Source organism: Strongylocentrotus purpuratus, unplaced genomic scaffold (assembly GCF_000002235.5).
Source record: "Strongylocentrotus purpuratus isolate Spur 01 unplaced genomic scaffold, Spur_5.0 spur5_scaffold_15, whole genome shotgun sequence".
In the NCBI taxonomy this organism is placed as follows: Eukaryota; Metazoa; Echinodermata; class Echinoidea; order Camarodonta; family Strongylocentrotidae; genus Strongylocentrotus; species Strongylocentrotus purpuratus.
This window is the reverse complement of record NW_022145600.1, coordinates 5,835,287-5,863,269: the sequence shown is the minus strand read 5'-3', so window position 1 is coordinate 5,863,269 and position 27,983 is coordinate 5,835,287. Positions and strand designations below refer to the sequence as shown.

Here is a 27,983-nt window from a genome sequence, read left to right as displayed (position 1 = left end):
TGATTCAGTTCATACGTACTAGGCCTAGGCCAACTAGATTTTCGATTACACGTAACTCCCGATCCCAGCGCTAGCCTGAAAACCGACCTCCGATTTGTATTGTAAATGCAGTGGTGTTCTCGTAGTAATTTCGTAGAGCGTGTAGTTTCAGATGATTTAGTAAGTTCAAAATATTAAATTAATTTGAAACTTTGTCTTTTAATTTGGTTGGGAATGAATCGCGAATCGTTAACCACCACCACTTCACTGTGCTGTGTCTGTGCAGTGTGAGTGTGATGAGTGAGTGACTGTGTCATGTGAGTGTGACTGACTGGACCGTGAGTGGGACGTGGGGCCGGGAGCTGGAGTGAAACTAAAGCCTGAGCTACAACAATTGCAATTGACATTGTCATTGACCAGAAACTATACCTAGATCTCTACTAGACTAGAGTCTTTGTTAGTGTATGACTATGAGGATGGCATTTATTTAATTTGTTAACGTTAGTCGTTACTCGGTAGACTTTTCACTTCAAAAGTTAATTGCTGTTCACGTCACAGTGACGTGACAGGTCTACTCTAGACGATGGATACCTTGAATATACCTTGAATACCAAAGCTTCTGGAAGAAAGCCGTCTCCAGCTGCCAAGCTTCAAGGGGGGGGGGGGGGGGAATGTCCCAGTTTCCGGGTCTTGCACCATAGTCATTTTACATCTTTATCTTGCTTGCTGGGTCATATCAGGATTTGTCATAATTGGAGTGTCAACTGGGAGAAGGGTGAATGATATTGCTCCTTCTTCCAGTGTTTGTCAAGTCTGGCTTTAAAGCTGTTTACCGAGGTTACAGATATACTACCAACTCAGGGAGGGAGTTCCAGTCATTGAGGACCCTGTTGCTAAATGAGTCTTGCCTGAGTTTGGTGTTGAACCTGGGCCTGGGTTTGGTCAGTTTGAAAGCATGCCCTCTCGTTGTTGAATTGATTGCAGGTGTGAAGAATTGGGTAGAGTCCAACCTGTCAATGTTCTGCATCAACTTGAACACCTGAATCATGTCTCGGCGGCGGCGATGTTGGCTAAGTGAGGGAAACTTCAAACTCTCAAGTCTCTCATTGGTAGCTTTGGTGTTTTATCTCTGGTACCATTTTTGTTGCTCTTTTTTGTACTTTCTCTATGATTTTTTCGTCCTTCACATAGCGAGGGTGCCAGATTACATTGCTATATTCCAATATGGGACGAACAAGACCTTTATAGAGGAGTGGAATTGTTGATCTGTCCTTGCAAGTGAAAGATCTACGTATGCGAGGTAGTACTCCATTTGCTTTTCCAGCAGCAATTGCAGATTGTTGATGAAATCTGAGCTTCTCGTCAATGACAACTCCAAGGTCCTTTTCTTCTTTGGTTTCTGGGATCTTTAGGCCTACACTGTCTAGCTCATATTCCCTCATATTCCCTAGATCTAGAAGAGAACTAGTGATAATACTGTATAGATATACGTGGAGTCGGGCCAACTCGGACCACAAAGGCAACTCTGCCCAGCTGCAAAAACAAGGTTAGTGTTAGGGTTAGGGTTAGTGTGAAAAGACAAAAACTTACCGTTTTTGCAGCTGGGCTGAGTTGTCTTTGGTCCAATACAGCCCGGATATTCATCTAGATCTACATCATGTTGTGAGTCAAGTTTTTTTGTGACTTTGTCATAATGAATTATGAATTTGATTATGAGTCACTCAAGCAAAGCATAGTAGTCAATGCGTAATGACCTCTAGCATTGTATACATGCTGAGAAAAACTGAATGGTTGCCTCGGGAACAGAGAGCCCGAGTATATTGTTTCTTCTGATGGTCTGTGTCTTTGAAGAAAAAATTACCAACGTGGCAATGACCAATGCCAAATATTTATCAAATTTTTGTAACTGTATCTGATATCGATAAAAAAAGATCTACAGGTATGGTCTTTCCTATTAATATGCCACATAATCTATGTGTACTATAAAGTTGTTTAATTTCTCTTCATAACAGATTCCCTCTGTCGATCCAAGATCATCTGTATTCATCCTGTCCAACTTCAACATGCCTCGCCCTAATCGGCAAGTGCTCCGACTGGGCTCCCAGAGCAAGATTGAGCTCAAGGAGAAGATTCTTCACATTTATGACATATTCTTTCAGGTAAGGTGACCTTAGTATACTTTGGTCCATATTCTACTAATTCAGTTAAACCCAACCTCAGGTTCTGAAATCACACTTAACAAAATGAATACTTACACCTAAGACTACCGTAACTTCCTGTGTTACACCATGCACCAGGGGGTGTTTCACAAAGATCCTAAGTTGAACTTGTCTTTAAGTTGGACTTAACAATTATGAAAAGCCGTTAGCATAGAGACATACTGTGATATGCGCTATATAAGTACGGTATATTATTATTATTTTTATGAAAATATTTTGTGAAAGTTATATAAAATGTGTTAATATATTCTATTATCAAGGAGATTCATGTTCTTGATGTGGAATTTATGAATGAACCCCTGAACCTCCCTTTATATCTCATATCATCTTATACACTTTCTACAGGGACAAGATCCTACAAGAGACAACGCCAACTTTTGGGAAGAATTCTTTCTCCTGAAGGTAAGTTATAGATCTCTAATTATATCTTTCATCTATTAACTTTTTCGTACCGGTAATTGCTTCAACGTGTGTGTATTAAATTCAGTAAATAGAATAGTATTCTGACAAATGAAACAGTAAGGCAGAGAATGCGTTATGAATGTGGAGTTGTGTGTTTTTTCTGTGGATTGCTCAGCAATTTTGCTACTCTCACAATACCATTTCATCTAAATGGCAACCTCTGTGAAAGAGTGACAGGAATTAATACTCTTGGACAGATTTGTTTCCCTAACAAGTAATCAAATTGCAGAAGTTTCATATTTGTAAGGATGTATACTCATTTCTGCATTTGTTGCCAAATTTATTTCTGTTTTTTTCTTCTGTAAATTGAGGCTGACTTCTTGTTTACAATGTAATGCTAGTTAAATGCAACAATATGAGTTCAGAAAATGAGTGCTTTTGCCTCCTGACTTATGGATGGGTACCATATATGCTGTACTATATTACATTTTCAGTCAGTTTTTAATGGAGATGATGGAATGATTTAGAATTTTCTTTCTTTTCTTTCTAGGCAAATGTGAGTTACATTGAGAAGGAGCTGGACAAATTGACCCCAGCAGGACTGCTAAACCTGAAAGTAAGTTCTACCCAGTAAATGCCACTTATCAGGTCATTAAAAAATGCAATGTAAGATACAAATCATATTTAACTTATTATTGTAAACATTGAAAAAACTACATATGTTATGTATTCATGTAACTTTTTCATGACAGCTAAAACAAGATTAATTGATTTATACAAATCTCAATGGAAAAAGGGTTTAGAAACAGTTGTACAGACTTATGTAGTACACATTTGAAAACAAATTCAGAGATTTAAGAAAGAGAAGTCCATATCACAACGTGCAAAAGTTATGATTACCACAGTGATTAATTCCATGATGACAAAATACACTGTAAAATTTATTTGAATATACATTATGATAAAGAATAATAGTTTGTATTACATCCAAAGTATGAAACAAAATTGTTTGTGTACTGAGGAGATCTAGGACCAGGTGTTTTCATGTACCGTACATTAAAAATGTTATGAATGCAAGTACAGTAGTAGTATGTGTTCATGTTTGCTTACATTGTCATGTTATCATGTTCTTGCTATGATACAGGAAAACATCAATGCCTTGTTCTACCATTGTGTGATGACTCTTGAAGAAAGCTATCCTATCCGCGTTGTGAATGCCCTTCAGGTTAGTGTTATATGGAATTCTAGTTGAGGACTCTTGTACAATGCAAACAGTGGTTTGAGCCCTTCCCTGTATACCACAATGCACTGTTTAGCAGATAGCATGACAGTATACAGAAATTAATTTGACGTTTTTATCTGACAGATATTATTAGTGGAGCTGTGAGCTGAGTGATTAAATATTAAACTTGACATGCTGCAATTACTGACTTTCTTTATTTCATTGTTATTATTATTATTCTGCCAGGTAAACGTTAAGTGCAACTTCTAAAGGGATAACAGCCCGTTGTCCATTTCAACGGTTCAACAGATTTCGGTCACAGCACTTAACTCAACCGTAGATGTATCTGCTTAAATTGTTTGTGAAAAAAATATGTTTTTTTACATATTTGGCTTTTTTTCTGTTAAGGATAAGATATATTTAATGCTTTGCCATCTTGTTGCTTTTATAAATCATCCTTAGGGAGAATTGTTTTTATTTTCCAGAGCTCTATGTTAGTTCGCCAGAGCTAACGTACATTCATGACTGCCTTACGTTTTTCACCGGCAAATCTCTCATTCCTTTTTAGACATTATGTGCCTTGATTCGAGGTGTTTATCAGAAGGCCATGGTGGATCATGCCTTTGATGTGATCAACATTCTCATTGGCTTTGATTCTGCTGAACAAGTCATGCAGGTAAGTTGCTGAATTTGAAATACTCCTTGTATCGTGTTGCCAATTTAGTGATGCAAGGAACTCTACCATTGAGAAATAACATAGAAGATTTTAATATGTAATTTATTTTACTTTGTTTAGATGAACAAGTCATGCAGGTAAGTTGCTGGATTTTAAACAAATCCTTTTATCGCTTTGCAAATTTAGTGAAGCAAAGAACTCTACCATTGAGAAATATCATAGATGTTTTTAATAACTAATAAATTTTACTTTATTTAGCTGTGAGGGGTTACTAAACGGTTAGGTGCGACTAGCACGTACTATTATCTTACCCCTTTTACCTACCAATAGTTTCTCTTCTCGTATACCGGTATATCATTGTATGAAATGTAATGCTGTTGGTATATAAATCAAATCAAATCAAATAAAATAAAATCAAAATTAGTGATGAGAAGAGCCGAGGAGAAATCAATTTCTGACTTTATGTTAATTATGGGCCCCTTATTTTGTGAGGAGTTACTGTTGATGCAAATCTGTCATACTCCCAATAAATTGAAACTGGATCACTGAAGTTAAGGAATAAACCACGAATGACGCTTTGAATGGCATAGGTAGAGCTTGAAAATCAAGCTGCAATTTTATTCAATCTGTGAATGCAAAAGAGACACAAAAGGATCATAAATACATGTACAATCTTTGCACATATAAATGAAGACTGATATATCCAAACATCAACTAAGCTAATGAAAGCTAAATGCCTACATCAAATTAACTGTATCAACTTCAAGCTAGACATATACTATCATTGAATCAACAGATAAACAAATCTAGAAGTTTCTGACAGTGCAGTTTCTATGCTCTGTTCTGAAACTGAAATCAAGTCAAATCACTACTTTAACTCCTTGAAATGTGTAGTGTAACCTCATTATAACAAACTCACTAAGACAAACTAAGGAAACTTCCCCGCTAAATACGAAGACTAATCTAAACATCACCGAAACAACGTCTCGTTAATCAAATGTAAGATTAAACCACTAGTCCTTTGTTTACATCATAACTCACAAACTTCCATTTATAGAGCAAACATTCCAGTTTATAAGCTTATTCTGTTTTGTTCATTCATGTATTTACTAACTCAACTTTCTCACTTAAACTATCACTCTAAATGGCCAACAATAAGCCCCAGCTTAAATAGCATATTAAACCACCTGAATACATTGTATTAAACATATCTACATAGATGAAGCAGTATTTAACATCGCGTCTGTATGTTATGCATTGTCATTTCTGAAAACAATAAGACTTCCAATGTAACTCATACAACATAGACCCTATCACTTTACAGTTTTGTGCATAGCGATTTATAAACCGTACTCAGTACACATTGATTGTGGAATATCATTTTCCCTCAACAACCTGACCAAAACACATTCTTAAATCACCACATATCAAAAGCATGATATTTTAAAGATAAACTTACTTCTATGGCGACATTTCCTGGCTAACTAAAACAACATAGTAAGACTTTCGTCTCCCGTGGATCCTTTCCTGACGAAAGAAACATGGCATCTGCGAACACGTCGCTCTGAACTAGAATTAGCATAAATTCGCTCTGAACTAGAATTAGCATAAATTCCATACGCGCTATGGTAGACGTAAATTAAGCTACGGTGTCTTCTGAATTAAAAGGAAAATAATTCAGCTAACTCCTGGTTTGTCAACAAACCAGAAACATTTTTAATTGCATATCTCCTATTTACAAAATAGTGATTTATGTCAAAATATAGTACAGATGCAATCAATTTGTAGCAGTTGTAAATAATACAAGCGCCATGGTCTTGAATATTCAGGGTGCATAGAGTTTTGTGCCTGCATGTGACTGAGACTGGTGTATGTTCTTGAACCCATTGTCTTATAGATGCTGATAGAGAGATTGAACAACATCTTGACAGGAGACCAGTCTGTCAGTCTGAAGAACCTTGCCTTGAAAGTGCTTCTTGTCATCTCAACAGTAAGTAAAGCATCCTAACAAATCAAATTAATATCGTCTTTATTCCTATGATTTGGTTAATTGATGGAATCGTAAAAGCTCATCAGTTTTATACTATTTCTGTGTTTGGTTGAATTTTAACTACATGTACATTGTATTCTATATAAATAATGGGTAGAAGTAGAGAATAAGAGGCTGTAAGTAATATAGCATAATAATTTGATTTATCTTTTAAACAGTTAATAATCATGAATTTATCAGAACAGAAAGCATCAGTAGATTATGATATATATGTATTTCTTTGCTCATTTTATACAATAATCATATAAATCAGTTGTGACCTTGTAACTAAACTTCCTGAATCTCTTAAAAGTTTGTTTTGTTCTTTTCAGGTTGCTAACAATGTCAGTCAAAACACATTACTAGAATACCTGATGATGAACAGTGTCTTTGAGTCTATTGTACAGGTAAGAATTGATTATTCAATTTCTGAATGTGTTTTTAACCATTTGTAGGGGGGGGGGTTGCTATAACTCATAAAATGGTTCAAATATGTTAAATTGCATGAATTATTGGAGTACTGTGTGAAGAATGAATTCAACTAAATTTATGTATGAAAAAACAAACAAAACTATCAATAAAAGTGATTAGTTAAAGGTGAGTGAACATACAGAATAACTCTGTCTGAAAACCTGCATGTATGTATTTATAATTCTGTCTGGGATTTATTTCAGATTTTTGCCAACCCGGTTGCAAGATGTGAGCATGGTTATGAAGCGCTCCTCTTGCTAACACTCCTTGTCAACTATAGGAAATATGAGGTAAGTCAATCGCGCAGAATAAGCTCTAAACTATTGTGATGCTTTTTACGGAGTAACCCCTTTAAAGCCCAACTGCACTACTTATAGCTACTAACGCCCTATATATAGCAAACAATGCCTAGGCGGGTGTTGGTCCCCCAAGATCCCCTTTTTCTTATGTTAAAGGGATCCGGTAACTTTGTCTTAGATCCTTTAGAAATAATCCTTGATTTAGCTCATGCTGCAATGATAATTATAAACCTTTAGGTCAGTCAGGAACTCCATGACTTTTACAAGCCGATCGCCTGTCTGATTATCAAGATATTAATGATTGGAATTACAAATTTTGAAAACCGTTCGCTGAACCGCTGAACGGTTTTCATAACACTACAGTCTATTGGGGAAAACGAGTGTGGTAAAACCGGTCACTCAAAGATTTTTACTTTTTTGAGGCACTTCTTGATCAGTTTGAAGCGCGATTTTTGTTTAGGGCTTCAATATTACACCATATCACAGACACTGGTAACATGTAGGATGGTGTATCTCAGATTTAACATTGTTAAACAATCCCTTTAATTGAGAGCTGATTTGATGAGATAACCACCTGCCAGTGACCATGCTGGGAGATCTAATCCCTCCTTACCATACTAGTGCAGACAGGCTTTAATAGATGTGTTTTGGAATATGGAGGTATGGGACAAGTCATAATTGGCTAGGTAATAATACTACATTTGTACCTTTTAGGTGCCTTCAGCATCCATGTACATGTAGAGCTATTATGAATATTCACTTTTTTATTTATTTCTTTTTCTTTGCAGTCAGCAAATGCATACATAGTGAAGCTTTCTATTCTGGACGATGAGCTAGCTTTGAATGTAAGTAGTTTGTAGTTTACTGAGTGCTGTAAGTGTCTTTTATAGGGCACCAGTCTGAATGCTCCCCAGGGAGTGGAGAATGTGTATATATTGTGTGCGGGCAAGCTTGAATCCGATGACCGGGTCATAATATATCTGTACAGCGCTTAGAGACATCGTTGATATCCTAAGTTCTATAAAAACCCAGAATATTATTATTATTTAGTAACAAAATAATCTAAAGAAATCCAAAACTATTGAACAATCTGTAACAGAAGTTAATGAGGGAGAGAGGTTTCACTAAAGAGTAAAGAAATTATTGAACTTTTGTCTTTTTTTCCATCAAGATTATTAACATACTAGTAACTAATATCATAACTCTTTAGTTAATTTGATTTTATTGGAAAGGAATCATTTTAAATTTTGGATTGATGACGACTCAAAAAGCTTGATTTCATACTTTTTTCCCCACAAGAAACAAAGACTACATGTGTGGTCTCGTCAGGTTCTGTATTTGACTTCCAGTATAGAACCACTGAATATTGGGAGATAAGTTGTATGGTGTGGCTAGAACATGTCTTGTACTTCACAAAGATAATTCTTTAAAATATTGACACTGATATTTATTTTTACCATCTTGCAGGGGTTGGGTCATGTCATATCAACCATACTAGGAGACTTCAATGGGTAAGAAACTAGTTTTAAGCCTTTGCTTACGGGAACCTGGTGGTCCCTGTGCTAAGCCTATGGGACTTTCACAATGCAGTAGTCAACAGGTTAAGAATGAGAAATCTTAGAAAAAATGACAATGTAAATGAATGAATGAATAGGTACATGGATGGATAACACAGTGAATCTTATATTCAAGTGATAGCAGAATCAATTTGTCCTGTAAGCTGTATTTTGCTCTCATTCATAACACCATCAAGGTTTGTTTTTGTGTATGAAATGTTTGTCTTGATGGGGCCCACAGTATGAGATTTCATATAAAGCATTTAAATAAAGATATGATATAAGCTTCACCTATTTACCAGAGCACTGGCGAGGCAAGCATTGGTCAAGTTAATTCCAACACAACCCCCTGCCCCTCCGGCAAATGCCCCTAGAGCATCAACCCCTTAAGACAAACCCCCCTTGCTTGGACTGGGACTTTTTGAAGGAATGTTTTTTCTAGGGGTTACTCGTTTGAGATTAGGGACTTTTCGATTTGCACGTTCACTAGTGGACTGCTACTTATGCGGTCATTTTTGAAGCAGGGTTGACGAGGCACACTGACTATTGTTTGTTACCTATTCGATGTGCATGCATACTGCTTAAAAAATGACCTCATGTAGGTAGTTTAGGATCAGTGCAGGAACTTAGTATCAGGAACTTAGTATTCCATTCTGTATTGATTAGCATTTGTTTAGATATATGTATCTTTATTAGTGTTGAATGTTTGTTTACTTGTAGGAAGTACAAAGTTAAGCAAGATGAAGAGAAGGGAAGTGGTTGGCTCTCTTCAATAACATCAATGGTAAGTTTGGGTTGATAAAGCATTATGATTATTGCATTGAGTAATCTTCAAATTTTAATAAAAAGCGCTAGATTCGTTCATGTACTGTCATTTCATTTTTCTTGCCCACTCTTCGCCCAAATTCCTGTAGGCAAAAAATGAAGAAGAAATATTTTATACTAAAAAGGAAGTGTGATGGAATACGGACTCAAAGGATTTATGTGACTTCTAGTTTAAACACGTTGCTGCAATTCAATGATGAAACAAAGGAGACATCCGTTTAACTCATGTTGGTTCCTTTATTGTGACACCGTCGTGGACCATCATTGGAAAGTGAAGAGAAAAAATTCAACAACTGTGTGGGATAATTCCTGCAAAATACAACAAATGAAAACACTAAATATATGTTCTTGCAATACGTTTAACACTTAGAAATCCAATTTCCACATATACTCAAGTTCCATTCGTGTGTCAGTAATTCTAAACTTTATAGTTATAATAATATGCCAACTTTCGATAAACCACAAATCTTTAAAGAAGCATAAATGCATAACCATAGACAAAAGAATAATCAATAACACAAACAAGAAACTTTCTCAAGCCCTAAAAAGAGACTAACAATCATGAACTTATCACGTTATCTCTAAAATGATATTCATCCGCACATTAAATCGTGCGTGAAGAGGTTCTCGTAACTAAGATACCTTCACACGTACATACGCAAGCAAACTTAGTTTGGTCTTAACTTATTTGAAGTCTACCCATGCTCATAACTAAATTAAATTCACATATCATCTTCCTGACAACCATCAATTTTAAACTGCTTTATATCTTTTCACAAAGGAAAAGGTCTTCAAAAGACCGTCTTAACTATCAATCAAACTTTCAACGAATCCATGTCCGCGATTCGTTTCACGTCACTACACACATTCATAAAGGCTATCGCTTCCATAGTGCGACTGTAATCTCTACAACTTGCAACTACTGTCAGTGGCATTTTAAAGCACTGTATTTTAAGAAATATAACTCGATGAATAAACATACCTTAAGGATTATCTAAAGAGTTCCCAACTCAACATAGAAATGCTGGAACTGCAAGCAAACTGCTAAACTGTTAGCGACTGTCGTCGCTGTTGGCGAACTGCCATTACGTAGATAACAACTCTCGTCTTCCCCTTCTTCTCCGAACTATTTCTTCTAGTCTCGTCACAAGTCTTAAACATAACTTTCAGAACAAGAAAAGGGTCATTCCATGACATCCCGCCCCCTCAAACGTGACGGAAGTCACTAGAATACATGACAACTAGGTCAATAACATTACACTCTAAACAACTCTAAACAACAAAAGGGTGTGAAAACAATTTTAAACAATCTTGGATGCTATGTGCAGACTCATTTACTTACACAAATGTTTCTACCATGAATACCTTTTGCATATAAACTTAAACAACGTGAACAAGCTGGATGTGTTCCATAGTTAGGCACAATATTAAGAACGGGTGTCTCCAGTACAAATATTCAAAACATTTTGAGTTATTTACAGTCCATGCTTCCTATGGAGTTTCACAATTAACTTTAACTTTCAATGCCCAATTATCCAGATGGGCAAACTATATTCGTAAACAAAGGTTCATCAGTTCAGTTTAGCTACATCAAACTAAACATCATCTCTCTCCGTTCTCTTCAAAAGAAGAATCAATTTGGTCACGGGTCGCTTGACAGTCGTCTTGTCTAACGAAGCCCGACAACGTGCACTAGTTCATCGCGTCCTGCGAAAGTCTGAGTGATCTCTGCCATCCACCAAGTTCCACATCTCTTGTCCTCCCCGATGACCAACACGATGTCTTCCACCTCTACGTTCTCTGAAGTTTTCTGGTTCTTTGGTCGAGGAGAAAGTTTGTGTAGCTCAGCGAAATGCACATACATGTAATTGCTCAGGTAGCTCAGCGTAATGCACATACATGTAGTTGCTAAGGTAGCTCAGCGTAATCAGGTAGCTCAGCGTAATGCACATACATGTAGTTGCTCAGGTAGCTCAGCGTAATCAGGTAGCTCAGCGTAATGCACATACATGTAGTTGCTCAGGTAGCTCAGCGTAATCAGGTAGCTCAGCGTAATCAGGTAGCTCAGCGTAATGCACATACATGTAGTTGCTAAGGTAGCTCAGCGTACTCAGGTGGCTCAGCGTAATGTACATACATGTAGCAGCGTAATCAGGTACATGTAGCTCAGCGTAATGTACATACATGTAGCAGCGTAATCAGGTAGCTCAGCGTAATGTATATACATGTAGCAGCATAATCAGGTAGCTCAGCGTAATGTACATACATGTAGCAGCGTAATCAGGTAGCTCAGCGTAATGTACATACATGTAGCAGCGTGCCCATGCAGAGAGGTGATGTGGTGCTTACTCTAACACCTTACTCTAAAACATCAATAGGGAGCACCACAAAAGAGCGTAGACAAATAGCTCGTAGAGGGGTGTCACAGATGGGTGATCCGGTGTTAACGCCAACGCCAATCTTGAAATAATTCGTGTCACAGACGTGTGATCCGGTGTCAACGCTAACGCCAATCTTGAAATAATTAGTGTCACAGACGGGTGATCCTTTAAAACATCAGTAGGAAGCACCACAAAAGAGCGTAGACAAATAGCTCTTAGAGTGGTGTCACAGATGGGTGATCCTCTAAAACATTAGTAGAAAGCACCACAAAAGAGCATAAACAAATAGCTCGTAGAGTGGTGTCACAGATGGGTGATCCTCTAAAACATCAGTAGAAAGCACCACAAAAGAGCATAAACAAATAGCTCGTAGAGTGGTGTCACAGATGGGTGATCTGCATGGTGCTAACGAGGGCGAGGGCTGACGTGCTGAGAATATTGATGCAGTGGCTGCTGGTGATGCTTGCTGGATGGTAGACTGAGTTCAAAACGTGGTATTTGCCTGTAGAGCTGCTTCCTGTGCATCAGGCCGGGTGAACTGCACAGGTGCTGATGCGCTAATGGGATTGCGAGCCTCAAGGAACTTTCTTGCATGTACCATGCTCTGAAAAAAGGATTGCTCGCATTCTGCCATCCACTGTTCCTCCTGGGCATATGCCTCTTCATCTGTTGTGTTTTCTACCAGCTCATCATGTTTGGTTTCCACCTTGGTAGTTCTTCAGCATTAGGACATATCCACCGCATCACCTGTGGTCACCAACTTCTCGATTGCTGTCAAAGCGCGGGTAAGACCCCCTTTCGAGTTTCAGCGAGGGAGTGTAAGCTCGTTTATGTCCATCACGTTTGAGTCCGTGAATCAAAAACTCCAATAAAGACAGTTGTTGAAGATGTGATGGAATACGGACTCAAAGGATTTATGTGACTTCTAGTTTAAACACGTTGCTGCAATTCAATGATGAAACAAAGGAGACATCCGTTTAACTCATGTTGGTTCCTTTATTGTGACACTGTCGTGGACCATCATTGGAAAGTGAAGAGAAAAAATTCAACAACTGTGTGGGATAATTCCTGCAAAATACAACAAATGAAAACACTAAATATATGTTCTTGCAATACGTTTAACACTTAGAAATCCAATTTCCACATATACTCAAGTTCCATTCGTGTGTCAGTAATTCTAAACTTTATAGTTATAATAATATGCCAACTTTCGATAAACCACAAATCTTTAAAGAAGCATAAATGCATAACCATAGACAAAAGAATAATCAATAACACAAACAAGAAACTTTCTCAAGCCCTAAAATGAGACTAACAATCATGAACTTATCACGTTATCTCTAAAATGATATTCATCCGCACATTAAATCATGCGTGAAGAGGTTCTCGTAACTAAGATACCTTCACACGTACATACGCAAGCAAACTTAGTTTGGTCTTAACTTATTTGAAGTCTACCCATGCTCATAACTAAATTAAATTCACATATCATCTTCCTGACAACCATCAATTTTAAACTGCTTTATATCTTTTCACAAAGGAAAAGGTCTTCAAAAGACCGTCTTAACTATCAATCAAACTTTCAACGAATCCATGTCCGCGATTCGTTTCACGTCACTACACACATTCATAAAGGCTATCGCTTCCATAGTGCGACTGTAATCTCTACAACTTGCAACTACTGTCAGTGGCATTTTAAAGCACTGTATTTTAAGAAATATAACTCGATGAATAAACATACCTTAAGGATTATCTAAAGAGTTCCCAACTCAACATAGAAATGCTGGAACTGCAAGCAAACTGCTAAACTGTTAGCGACTGTCGTCGCTGTTGGCGAACTGCCATTACGTAGATAACAACTCTCGTCTTCCCCTTCTTCTCCGAACTATTTCTTCTAGTCTCGTCACAAGTCTTAAACATAACTTTCAGAACAAGAAAAGGGTCATTCCATGACAGGAAGAATTGAAATGAAAAACAGAATAAAGTAAGGGGACAAAGACAGATATCCAAAGAAATTAGGAATGATATAAATCTATACATTTAAAAAAGTTATGTTTTTCCAATTTTGCTCCCCCCCCCCCAAAAAAAAAGTAGTATAAACCAATAATTGCAGCTGATTGAAATGGTGTAGGTTTAAATTTACCTGTCATTTCATGATCTTGAGTACAACATGCACAGGCATTAAATGGGTATATTCAACTAACTAAATTTTGTACGTGTGGGACTACACACTACATTCTAGTTGAGAAACATTATTTTCTGAGTGAGATCTTCTGGCAGGCATCAGATTGCACATGTGCCATGCGTAACAATGGTCTGCTGACACATCTCATGTATGGTACATGATGTTGCAAGTCATCATCTGTTCTGAACCAGAAGGATCTGTTGAAGTTAGGTTTACATTTGTACATATAATTCCAAATGATATATCTTTTATGGTTAGTGAATTAAATTGAAGAGAACATTTTTTTTCCAGGAATATTTATCAAACCATGAAGTGTGATGTAATTAAACATTATTTATGAATATTATGCAAATTTTTATCTACAAAACTAGAGCAGAATATGATGTAAAGCCGCTAATTTGGTGTAATATGCACAATTTGTGACATATGGGCAATATATGAATATTCATCAGATATGGTAATAATCTGAATACACTAACTTGTCATAGAGAGACTGAAAGTGTACTAGAGGCAGTTGATTTGGATTCAATCATACAATAAAATTGAAATAGGTAAGATAATGCCCTTGTAATTCTGTAGGGGGAGTTAGAGTCTTTACGAATATTAATGAGCTAATTTGCATATAAATCAAGTATTAAAGGCCTCTTGGGATATGCATTTTTCAGTGAATTTTGCAATTATGTGTGCAATATTGCTGCAAAGGACAAGGTTTCTAATGTTTTCAATTTGTGGTTCCATTTCTACCAATTAACTCTTAATAACATCAAAATATTTTCTGAGCCTTGCCCCACATAGCAGCAACTATAAGTATTAATGCAAAGGGATTTCTGTCAGTAGCACATTGTAAGCTGTAAACTTACCAATATCCTGGATTCATGTTGTGCATTTTTGTTTACATGCAGGTTGGAAACATGTTTGTTTCTGAAGAATCAGACACACATCGAGCTTATGTGTAAGTAAGATTGTGACAGAAGAACAAAAGATAACTTGGTCAGGATTAGGATGGGCAACTTTAATTTCTTTTGTTTATTTATAAATATGAAAACTTAACAGTACTGTTTGTTTGCATCCTTGCCCAGCATAGTTGTGCACACAGAATCTAGGATTTTCAAACATTCAGTTACAGTTTAAATTGTAGTCCAAATTATTTCAAAGAAAACTTGTTTGAGGCTGCACTGACATAGCAACATACATACATGTTGGTTATGAAGAAATTGTAAACATCTTCTACATGTGTGAGGTTTTTGTCTTGATCTAACATGTTTCATGAAGGTACATGTAGCTTTTCCCAATCTTGAGCTGTCATGTATATTAAGGATAACTTGTTTGAGGCCACACTGACATAGCAACATCCAGGACCAATATATACATTTTGGTTATGAAGAAATTGTTAACATCCTCTACATGTGTGAGGTTTTTGTCTTGATCTAACATGTTTTATGAAGGTACATGTAGCTTTTCCCAATCTTGAGCTGTCATGTATATTAAGAATAACTTGTTTGAGGCCACACTGACATAGCAACATCCAGGACCAATATATACATTTTGGTTATGATGAAATCTTTAACATCGTCTACATGCATGAGGTTGTGTCTTGATCTTACATGTTTTATGAAGATACCTGTAGGCTGTAGCCTTTCCCAATCTTGAGCTGTTATGTACCATATGGATAGTGGGTGTAATTACCAATTACTTAGCTTGTATGAGGTTTACCGGTCACTGCAACAACTAATATTTGTATGTAATTATGAAGTTGAAATAGTTCAATATTGTTATATGGAGGACATTTATTTAAGTATTGAGTTTTGTAGAGAAAATTGCATTTACATGATTTCTTGGTCATCTTGCTACTACTCATAACAACTAATGTGGTGCCTTTTCATTTTGAATAATTATATAAGAGCAAATTTGATTCATGTTTCTTTCTCCTCAATTAATAGGAGAGATCCCAATAATGCAACTTTGCTGGCTCTCTACGAAGCAGTACATCTCAACAGAAACTTCATAACAGTACTATCACATGTAAGTTCAAGTATCAAATCTTCTTAAATTAAAATATTTGGACATTTATTAAGTGAACCAAGAAGTTTTTTCCGCATTTTTCTTTTACTCAAGTATCATTTAGTTTTTATCTTAAAGAGGTAACTTAATTATTTTTTAAAAACATTTGGGTAATTTTTTTTTTTTTTTTAATCATTTTATTTTGCTTTGTTTTTGTTTACCAGAATGTTTTTTTGTGTACATTGTTTTCTTATTAAATTTACTCTCCACTTCTTCTCTCTCTATGTCTCTCCTACCACTTCTTACTCTCTCTCTCTTTCTGTCTCTCTCTCCCTTTGCACATGCTTTCACTTTTTGTCCCTTTATCTCTTTACTTCTCTCTCTCTCTCTCTCTCTCTCTCTTTCTCTCTCTTTGTCACTCACTGTTTAATAGTTTTGCTATAGAACTGGAATGAATGTATTAATTCAGTCAATGTATTTTTGTTAATGTCTTAACTAGAATCATTCGGACCCTACTACCGGTAGTGCCCCCACCACACCCACCTCTCCTCAAGCACCAGCAGTGCCTAGTGTTGTCAGTAGTAAGTCTGTCACCATTTTGATCTCTCTGCTGTACAGTTGTTACCAGTTGATAGTGAAAGTGATATGATTTTCTTTATTTTAAATCTCTTAAAATACATCCATATTTACATGTCAACTATATACACAGGTCAAGCTGCTTCTAAAGCTGTCTCACATAAATACAAAAGTAATTCTTGGAGATTGTGCTTTCAGTTGTGCTGCTCCAAAGCTTTGTAATAATCTACCACTAGACATAAGAAAAGCCTCATCTGTTGCCGTCTTTAAAGCTTTGTTGAAGTTGTTTTTAGAAGCTTTTGAATAGTTTATGATTGTATGTCCATAAAGTAGTATGGTTAGCGTTTTTTCTTCTTCATCACAGTGCAGTAGAATAAATTTGTGTAGTAGCTGTGGTATATAAACTGATCTAATTTTTAGATATAAAAGTAATCATATTATATTTGAATAATCCAAAGTTAAATGTATAAGAATTTCATATTTTCTTCTGTTTATATGAAGAAAAACTCATTCAAGGTCTTGTGAAATAACAATTATTAATTCATTATAAAAATATAAAAGAACAAAGTTTAATTTAGCATTAAACTTGTACAAACATTCGTTTTGGCTGTAGCTCTGTAGTTTTCTACTAATCATAGTTTTTGAGAAAAAAGCATCAACAGAAGTTCCAAAATGTTCTCTGTTTTTTCTTCAGATTTGCAGAGCCCGCCGACAGGTGTAGGAGGTACAACTACCGGAGGGTCCACCAACATCCTTGTGACCTTCCTTAGTTACTGCTCTATCATCATGCAAGATCTTAAAGGTAACTCAAGAACACACACTCTCTCTGTCTCTCTGTCTCTCTCTGCCCCCCCCCCCCCTCTCTGTCTCTTTCTGTCAGCATCTTTCTATTTTTCCTTTCTCGTACCTTCCCGTTCTTTCAATATGTTTGTCTGTCTATTTTTTGTCTATCTGTCTGTTTCTGACTTCTCTCTCCTGTATATTTGCTTAAAGTTTATCAAATGTTGATTGTATTCTAAAAACTGTGAGCTCTTAAGTTTGTTAATTGTCATAACAGATCTTTACCATGGTAGGTCATGTTGACATCTGCAGGTAGCTGGCTCCATATAGTTTAGAAAGACATCTGTACAAGCACCAATTATAAGTGTTTTTGCTGTGCGATTTTGATTTGTTATGACAACCAACATACCTGTAACAAAAAACGCTATCACAATTTTCAGAATATGGCCTCAAGAGGGTTGACAAAGTATTCAAAGCTAGATATTTATTGATTATAGATATCAAAACTTAAGTAACATCGATCAAATTTTTCTCTCATAGATCATGAAAGATTCAAAATCACCAAGCTATGCTTGACTATTCATGTTTTACTGACAACGATCTGTGAAATGATGTCTAAAATATGAACCGTTCAGTTATATTTCTCATCTTGTTTGAAATGAAATCATTTACATAATATTAATTTGGGGCTTAACTTTAGAACACCCAACCAATGGGGTGTATTAACATGAACGTCCAACTTCTAAGGTTAGAGTTAGGGGTAGGGTCAGGGGTAGGGTTAGGGTTAGATTTAGGAGTAGGGTTAGGAATAGGGTAAGTGTTACCTAAGGAACTTTAATCTTTAGATTTAGCTTCAATGGTGAAGCTTTGGTTAACCTACGAACGTCTAGTCAATTTTGTGGTAAGGTACTCTAAAGTTGCTCCAAATTTTGTTTGATTTTTCCCCCCTCACAGATGATGAGAGGTTCAGCAACACCAAGCTATGCTTGATCATTCTTTCATGTATTGCCGAGGACCAGTATGCCAACTCATTTCTCCATGATGGTAATCTCACATTCAGAGTTCCCCTTCACCAAGCAGTGAGTATAAAGCATTCTTCCGCTTGGGGAAGATATTACCAGTGTTAAAGGTAAAACAAAGTTTTGGGAAATTTTGAAAATTGGGTGGATAGTGAATCTTTACAATTTTGATATATTTGGATGCCCCTGTGGATGTACTATAAGCACTAAAAAAATTAACCCCTAAAACACTTCGGTTTTCGAGAAAAATTGAATATAAAAATTTACCAGTGCTCCCGGTAAATTTCAAATAGCGCCTACGGCCGTACAATGGTAGCTGCGACCATGAAAATCTCAGAATATGTAGTTGTGATATACAATTTTCAAACAGGAAAAGCTAATCGGTCGATTTTAGTCAAGAAACATTGTTTCATAGCTAAAATGATATCATGACCTTCAGAGGGAGCTATACAACATAAAGAGTTTATTATTTATAATTTCATAACTTTAGACTCGATTTCAATCGGGACAACGATCAATAAATATTGTAGGAACGCATATGCTTCCAATATGTTAATTTGAACTAAATTCATGACCCCATACCAAAACTTTGTAATACCTTTAACTATGAAAGGACATTTTTAATCATGGAAGGACATTTAAAGATAAAGTTGAGTTCTGGTCATGCGATTGCATTGTGAAAGAAACGGTGTGGAATTGATCAGAAAAGGTTGATCATCTAGCATATAAGTATTGGTGTGTACTGCAAGGTTCAAGAGTCATTAAAATGATAAGAAATTTGGCCCAGTCTTGGTAAAGTTACAAGCACTGTACACAGAAAGATGTATATGGGACTACAAAACTATGTGGCATAAAAATCGGGCCACATTTTTAAGCTGTTACTTGTCATTTTTAGAATATGGAGGCGTTTGAAGAGCCATGCTTTTCAGGGAACACTTTTTCTCTGATGTTCTTCCATATTTGTATAATAACATTGATAACGCTCACAAATTATTTGTCACCCCTTTGTTTCCTTTCAAAACCCAGGCCTGGATACTTATTTTTAACCCCTTAATTTATGTACCATGAATAGCAAATTGAGTTCAAGAAAAAGAAAGTTGGACATAGTTTGGACAATGAATTGCCATGAAGCTGAAAGAAGTTTTCTCATAGTAAAGTCATTTGACATAATTAATTTGTCTACCCACTGTAACAAAAAAGCACTGGAAAACTTCTGATAATTGTTCAAAAAACTTGTCGGCACTAAAGAGATTATTGAGGTTATCTCAGCTAATACATGTATTTTATTCTCTTATGGAGTAATTGTTAAGTTTTGTGTATTTTGTGAGCGTGGATATATTCACGTTAGAGATGGGAGAGGTGTAGATTAGCTTAACAACTGACATTTGTTGATGGAAAGATTTTGTTCAAGGTTTAATCATTTAAAAAAAAAAAAAATTTCTGCTTTTCTGCAGCCCATGAGACACAGAAAACAGTCACAAGATCTTCCAGCCCGACCTCTTGCCTGCGCACTCCTGGGTGAGTAATAGCAATATTCAGTTTTTTAATAGCCCATGTCACATTATGATATGACGTCTCTATGTGCTCCCAAAGGACTTTGGATATTATTGCCTTGGATTTAGCTCCAGCAACTGTAGTGCTCAGTGCATTCAAGGAGTAAATCCTACGAGGTACCCACTTCCTACACCTGGGTTTAGTGTGGCAAATGTAGATCGATATCTTGCCAAATGATGCAAGTTGTGCAGCAGGGATTTGAACCTAATACCTTTCGGTTCATTGTCCAGAGAGTTATCCACTAGACCACAACACCTCCATCTATTACTATGAGTGATCTAGTGGACATGTCACCAGCCTGTGGATCACATGGTTTGCAGTTACAAGTCCCAAAGCGGCACTAATGTCCTCTGTCAAGACATGAATCTACATTAGCCACTCTGCACCCAGGTGTTAAATTGGTACCCAGTCGGATGGGAATGTTAATATGGGCTCGTAGAATGGGGCCTGACCGGAATTATCACCAGGGAGCGGAGCATGTGCACTATCATGCGCGGATTAGCAATTGAATGCAATTACCTTGTTAATAATTATTACGACCTACCGGTACATTGTTTATAGATCTAGTAAGTACTATACAAATGTGACTATTATTATTGATTTGGAATCATCAAAGTTTGGGTAAAGACAGTGAATTTAACATACAGTACATGGCTACCTGTGTGCACAGATGGGTATTGTAAGGAGTAGAAACAATCGATTAGAATTAGTTCTATGAAGGCTATAAACGCAACTAATTATACTGTATTTATGGTACTCGGATGTTACCCAAATTTTACCCATTTTGAAATAACCTCTAATTCTCTATCATATTTCTAAAGTGGCTTCAACTTTTTTTCCTCCAGATTTGACCGTTGAGTTTATCTTGAGTCACATGATGAAAAACCTGCCCCAAGAGTTGTATCTGTAAGTAGCTACAATCAATTTGATGACTTTCTTCAAGGGAGCTTGTAGTTTTGGTTTTGTATTGAATCACCATTGGTCTTATTGCCCTTGCGTGATACACATACACAACATTTGGATGCAGCTTTGAGACTTATGAAACTGGGGTGGCCCAACTAAGAAGCAACTGAACTGTTTAATAGTCAGGTTCCAGACATGTTCCAGCGTCGCTTAGGAAAAAAATGTGTGATGTAGTATTGTGCAAACCTTTTCAATGCTCTTGTTTAGAGGCATACTTAATTATGGCAAGGTATATGATATTGTAAATTTTTATTCAAGTTCTACCTGGCTAATGATATGTATAAATGTATATATATATATATATATATATATATATATATATATATATATATAAAAGAATTACAAAAAATATCTAGGTGTTCTTTATAGTTGGGGCCAGAAAAAATTGAAAGATAAATGCTGATAAATCTTATTTATTATATTCATATCACACAGTAATAATGATTTCTTGTTGTATACATATCAACAGACACAAACAAACATTTTTTGTCACAGTGGACCTTTCATGAACTGAGGTATGGAAAGGCTGTCCTTTAAAAAAAATTGTCTTCTTTTTTTCGTTTAACTTGTAGGAAATGTTTAGGTGTGATTCACAGGGTGCTATGCTATCAGAAGAAATGTCGAGTGAGGCTGCAGTATTCATGGATCAGCATCTGGACAGGTAAAAGAAATTGAATTTGAACGCAAGAAAATAGAATTTGAACGCAAGAAAATTGCATTTGAACGCAAGAAATTGATTTTGAACGCAAGAAATTGAATTTGAACGCAAGAAATTGAATTTGAACGCAAGAAATTGAATTTGAAACATTGCCACATGAACGTAAAGTTGTGTTTTGGAGTGCAGTATAAATATCTGATGTCTTTTTTTAAAGGACAATAAGATGTGGAAGACATGATTTTAGGTAGTGGAAACTTAGAAGGATGGGTAAACTATTCTGAGAAAAGTTATTCTATGTTACAAAATACATCTAGTTTTAAGTCGAAAATATTGTTTGCAATTTTCTTAATCAGTTGTTCTAACGGTTAAATGAATGTGCCCATCTAAATGTGAAAGTCTTAAACTTGATCTCAATTAATGTTGGTAGGATATCAATTTTTTAATTTTTATTAAACAATAAAAAGTGTCCACTTTCTTTTTTTGCTGTGTGTATATTTGACTGGCAACTCATTACATAATTATATTAAACAAACCCTGTACACTAAAAACATGTAGTAAGCTGGTCGTTTGTAGGATGGTCTATATTCCTGTATTTCTAACTTTCAGCAGTAAATCACTTCCTATACTTGTAATTCTTTTTCAGCACTGATCAGTCTCCTAAAGTACATTTTGGCCAGCGAATCTGTATTACTTCCATCAAACAACATCTTTGAATTAGCATGCAAGGTAAGTAAACACTTCTTCAGAATATAGAATTCATTTCGTGATACCAAATGTGTTTTGTAAGGGAGAAAAAAATAGCCAATAGACCAGTTTACTAACATATTCAAATTTTATGCATACCGTAATTTTTAAACAAATGTTGTTCTTGACAACCTGAAGTCGTGCCTGACAAAGCTACAAATAATGTATGCAGACTGGATTCGGGATATTGTAGTTCATTTATTTATAACAGGTTAATGGAATACCTTTGTCACTAGGTCCCCAGGAAAGAAACATCCATAAATTTGAATATGTTAGTAAACCCGTCTATTGAATAGGTTATGCCAATTATTCTATTAATTTTTGAGGCATTATGCAAAAATGGTATGTCCTATGGACCTACATGTACAGTTTACTAGTTTGAATCCCTGTCCCTTGACGAGTGTATAATAAGACCACACTGGTATGGAAATGTAGAGTTGGGTAATTGTACATGAAAGTACATGAAAGTGGTGTCAGTGTGCCTATAACGTTATGCTTCATAGCCATCTTCATTCCGGTGAAGTTTCTAGGAAGACGGTACAAATTCATCCTATCTTGCAGCAAGTGAACTTACCGTACATGTTGGCCATTCTTGTCCTAATATGACACATTCCTTGTGATATTATCCTTACACTTTGCCCTTTGATTATTAGAATTTCACTGCATTCATCCATTTAACATGAATAACTAGTAACCGATACTTATATAATATTGGATGGCTTTGATTGTGGTACAAGAATATATTGTCATAGTTGAAGTTCCCTGATGACTGAGCAATACCAAAACAATATTGGTCAGTCTCGGTACTGCGCTAAAGGTATTGAATACGCTGATTTATTGTACCACTTGGAAGCCTTATATAGATAATAATAACAAATATGCATGTAGTTGAACTCTTTCCCTCTTGACCTTTGACCTCTGACCTGTAGGTCGTGAACCTGTTCAACCTGTTCATCACCTATGGTGATACCTTCCTGCCTTCAGCAAACTGCTATGATCAACTCTACTATGAACTCATTCGCATGCATCAAGTCTTCGACAACATCTACAATATGGGTAAGAGGCTCCCAGAAAAAGGACCTGACGCTTGCCTGGGTGATATTTGTACCTGGTTTTATAACCAAATCAAAACTGCAGGATTTAGATTAGGATTAAGAATATAATTTGATTGAGTTTACAATCTTTTCTATGTCAGTTTCTTAATTTTAGTCATCTTTTGTATGGTAATTCTTTTTCCTTTTTTGTGTAGTATAAAAGACTTATTTCACAAAATTTTGGATTTCATATATTCATGATAAAGACAGTTTTCTTTAATTAAGAAGTCAGATGAATATGAAAAGTATGAATACAAAGAATAGTAGTACCATGGATAAAATACAAATGATTGAATGCTATTGTGAATTATATCCCGCATACTAAGAATCTTGCAATCTGATTGGTCTAAACGAGGTCACATGATTAATGATAGATAAGTACTATCTCCCTGCGATAAGACTTTTGTACAGTAATTTTTTGCTGCTGCCCCACTTGGCCATTGAATAAGCGTAGCAAAGTAGGTTACGCGAAATGTCAATGTCAATGTCAAATGAGCGCGCATCGACTGTATTACATGTATGCGTGTTGTGCTTTGTAAAAATCTAGCTGAAGCTAAACTGTCTGCAGAATCAGTTCTTTTAATTATGTAAAATTCACTTTAAATAAACCTTATTGCCGACGTGGGATATAAAACAAATATCAACTTCCTTTACTCGGGCAATGGATACAAACTATCATCCTCGTAGTCGATTAATATTTGCTTATTATCACCTTTTTTTCCTGACAGTCCTTTTTTCCCTTTTTTTCTTTTTGCAGCAAGAAGACACATCACAAACAATGGAGAATACAAAGACTCAGCCAATAAGCTTGCTAATAACATTGTCAACATCAGGTAGGGGTTAACGCAATAACCAAATTTGATTCCAGAATATATGTTCCCAATCCTGTTTCCTGTTATGTCTGTAAGCAATTTGTAACAAAAAAAATTCACTCTTCATATGATATTATCATGTGGATATTGTGAGTTAATATATTATAATGAAGTAACACATGTAGCGTTTGTTGTAATAAAACTTTAAAAATTAATAAAAAACATGACATGAACTTGGATTACTATGTGGATATAGACTAGAACATGATTTTAGGGTGTTTCACAAAGACCAAGATCGACTTTAGTTGGATTTACTATGGCAGGCCGTTCATGACAATGTTTGCTCTCACCATTTACTGGCATTGGTCTCTGAAGGGACATATAAATCGTGGTCACAAATCTACAGAATTTATATATTTTGATAGTTCATAATTGAAGGAAAAAATAATATCTAAAGATCATAAAATGAGAGACCAATAGAGAGAGCAACCAGTGGCATGAATTACCTTTCATAGTTGAGTCCAACTTAAAGTTGATCTTAGTCTTTTGAGACATCCCCCCCCCCCTGTTCTCAGTACAGGGCAGCAAATCTAGAGCCTGTTATTCTATTGTACAGCTATGCTATTTATTCAATTGAATCTATGTATCTCTTTTTTGTTTCTTCTTGTCTGCAGAGCCATCATCAATCATTTCACACCCAAGATCGACTCATGGGCAGCCAGTCAGACTACAGCTCTCACAGAAGAACAAGTAGGTAGTTAGGGCTCTTCAACCTCAGCTCCGGCAACAATCACGCCACTGGCAAATAAAAATAATAATAATATTCCGCTTTTATATAGCGCTTAATACAAATGTCTCTAAGCCCTTTACAGATGTACTATTACCACGGTCATTGGATTCAATCTAGGCTAAAACTCTTATAACTGATTTTCTAAATGTCAACCCTGAACGAAACACTAAACCTAATTGTAACCCTAATCCTAAGCCTTCCTCTAAGACTCCATGGCCACCCTAAAACTACCCCCATCTTTTTGATGAAATAAAGCCTAGATCAGTTTTCACAGAAGTGAATGTTTGGACACTGTGATTAGGCATTTTTTTCATCTCATTTTGCATCCTCTGAAAACTCCTTGCATAAACCTTTGCACATTGTATATGAACCCCTCCCCCCCCCCCACCACCCATGCAATTTAAAAAATAGAAAGAATTCTAGAAGTGAAAGGTTGTACAAATCCCAATTAAATTTAGCATGAAGTTTCATCGATAATAGTTTAGTGTCTTTTTAGAAAATGCATAATGAGTGCCTTATCGTCATCATTTATGGGTCTTAAATCACTGCTATTAACAGTTTAGGAAATTAATTACCATGTGTTTCAGAAACCATTGCGGTGAAGTAAACTGTATTGTGTTCTCTGTTTCTCTTACGCCTCAGGTTCTTAGCATTGTAAAGAACAACTACGACACTCTGTGAAAATCATTACTATGTGTTTGAGAAACCATTGCGGTGAAGTAAATTGTATCGTGTATTCTCTGTTTCTCTTACGCCTCAGGTTCTTAGCATTGTAAAAAACAACTACGACACTCTGACCCTGAAGCTGCAGGACAGCTTAGACCAGTTTGAACGCTACGCAGAGAAACCCAAAGAATCAGCCTTCTTTACGCAATTGGTAAGTTTAGAGTATTACTGCATATCGTCTGTGTGGATCCTTAGGGCTATTAACTGTGTGTAAAATTATATGAGTTAACACCCTACTTTCTTCAAATGGACAATATAACCATCATAATGATAATAAACTAAATACTGCATAATTGCATATTTTCTAGTTGATGCAAAAATATGTCCTAACAATCCATTCTTTTCAGAATATGTGAAGACTTTTTCATCTTTATTAAAAACAATGACACTTGGTGGGGAAAACATTATGCACTGGAACAAATTTGTTGTTATAACCAGCTTGGTAAACCAGTTTCTTCATTTAACTTGTAGGTAGATAAAGGAGAAGAAAATGTGCTTAAATTCCTTTCTTCTTTTCAGTGAATGTTAATGCTGATTCAAATTATTTTATTTGGACTGGAAAGGAAATAATGGCAGTGGGGGATCTCCCCTTATCACCTACTCCAAGAAATGCACCAAGGGATACCTAGATCATGAAAGAACACATGTAAATGTAATTAATGCTTCAGGGAAATGTTTCACAAAGACTACGGTCGACTTTAAATTTGACTTAACTATGGCAGGCCATTCATGCCACTGGCTGCTCTTACCATTGGTCTCTTAATAATGATCTTTAGATAATATTTTTCCTTCAAAATGAACTATCAAAAAATGTAAATTCTGTAGATTTGTGACCATGATTTGTACGTCCCTTGAGAAACCAATGCCAGGAATGGTTATAGGAACTAGTGGCATGAAAGGCCTGCCATAGTTAAAGTCCAACTTACAGTCGATCTTAGTCTTTTTGAAACACTCCCCTGGTTATCACCATTTCAATTTTTTTATTTATTTAAGGTGAGATCTGTGGTGGTCAACTTCCGGATCAACTCTGGTGTGGGGAACCTGGAGCAGCAGAGTGTCCTTCAAGAATTCTCCACTATACAATGAACTTGATGCATCGTGCATGAGACTCTTGATCAGAAAGAGAAAGAGTGGTGATGACGTTGGAGAAGAGGTGGAGGAGGAGGAGGAGGAGGAGGAGGAGGAGGAGGAGGAGGAGGAGGAGGAGGAGGAGGAGGAGGAGGAGGAGGAGGAGGAGGAGGAGGAGGAGGAGGAGGAGGAGGAGGAGGAGGAGGAGGAGGAGGAGGAGGAGGAGGAGGAGGAGGAGGAGGAGGAGGAGGAGGAGGAGGAGGAGGAGGAGGAGGAGGAGCCTCCACAGTAGCAGCAGGAGGAAAAGAAGGTGAAAAAGGAGGATGAGAAGAAACAGGAGGAGGAGAAGGAGTAGGAGATTCTGATAATTAAGTGCAATGTATGTATGAATAAGGATTCTACAAGATGCTGTTCACTGATTTCTAATAGTGGATGGAGATGCGGATGAAATGACTCTACTTCAAGCAATGTTTCCTCTGTCACATCTCAAGAGACCTGACCTTTAACCGTACGAGTCCTCTAGAGTTTGACAGATGTTCACCTTCAGCTTCACTTCTCTTGTGGATAGCAGTGCTCTCCTTCAAGCAATGTTTCCTCTGTCACATCTCAGGAGACCTGACCCTCAAGAGCCAGTCCTCTAGGGTTTGACAGGTGTTCACCTCCAGCTTTACTTCTCTTGTAGATATCAGTGCTCTCCATCAAGCAATGTTTCCTCTGTCACATCTCAAGAGACCTGACCCTCAAGAGCCAGTCCTCTAGGGTTTGACAGGTGTTCATCTTAAGCTTTACTTCTCTTTTGGATAGCAGTGCCATCCTTCAAGCAATGTTTCCTCTGTCGCATCTCAAGAGACCTGACCCTCAAGAGCCAGTCCTCTAGGGTTTGACAGGTGTTCATCTTAAGCTTTACTTCTCTTTTGGATAGCAGTGCTCTCCTTCAAGCAATGTTTCCTCTGT

At 36.5% G+C, this 27,983-nt stretch overlaps 1 protein-coding gene and 1 long non-coding RNA gene across 2 annotated transcripts; one reads left to right on the top strand and one right to left on the bottom strand.

Annotated features, from left to right (window-relative positions):
• The first annotated feature begins 18 nt into the window (after positions 1-18).
• On the top strand, positions 19-27,095 carry LOC578720 (armadillo-like helical domain-containing protein 3). Its single transcript, XM_030985435.1, has 26 exons — positions 19-159; positions 1,992-2,138; positions 2,544-2,600; positions 3,151-3,216; positions 3,745-3,825; positions 4,391-4,498; positions 6,396-6,488; positions 6,860-6,934; positions 7,202-7,288; positions 8,086-8,142; positions 8,765-8,808; positions 9,574-9,637; positions 15,147-15,196; positions 16,185-16,266; positions 16,745-16,826; positions 17,516-17,623; positions 18,556-18,680; positions 20,075-20,138; positions 21,020-21,080; positions 21,710-21,798; positions 22,439-22,521; positions 23,469-23,595; positions 24,391-24,466; positions 25,120-25,195; positions 25,996-26,112; positions 26,955-27,095. The coding sequence occupies exons 1-26, from the start codon at positions 106-108 to the stop codon at positions 27,045-27,047; spliced, it is 2,166 nt and encodes a 721-aa protein (XP_030841295.1). The 5' UTR covers positions 19-105; the 3' UTR covers positions 27,048-27,095.
• LOC105439085 lies at positions 13,036-14,018 on the bottom strand. Its single transcript, XR_971156.2, has 2 exons — positions 13,801-14,018; positions 13,036-13,127 (listed from the first exon to the last, which is right to left on the bottom strand). It is a non-coding gene; the product is annotated as an uncharacterized LOC105439085 (long non-coding RNA).
• Positions 27,096-27,983: the final 888 nt, after the last annotated feature.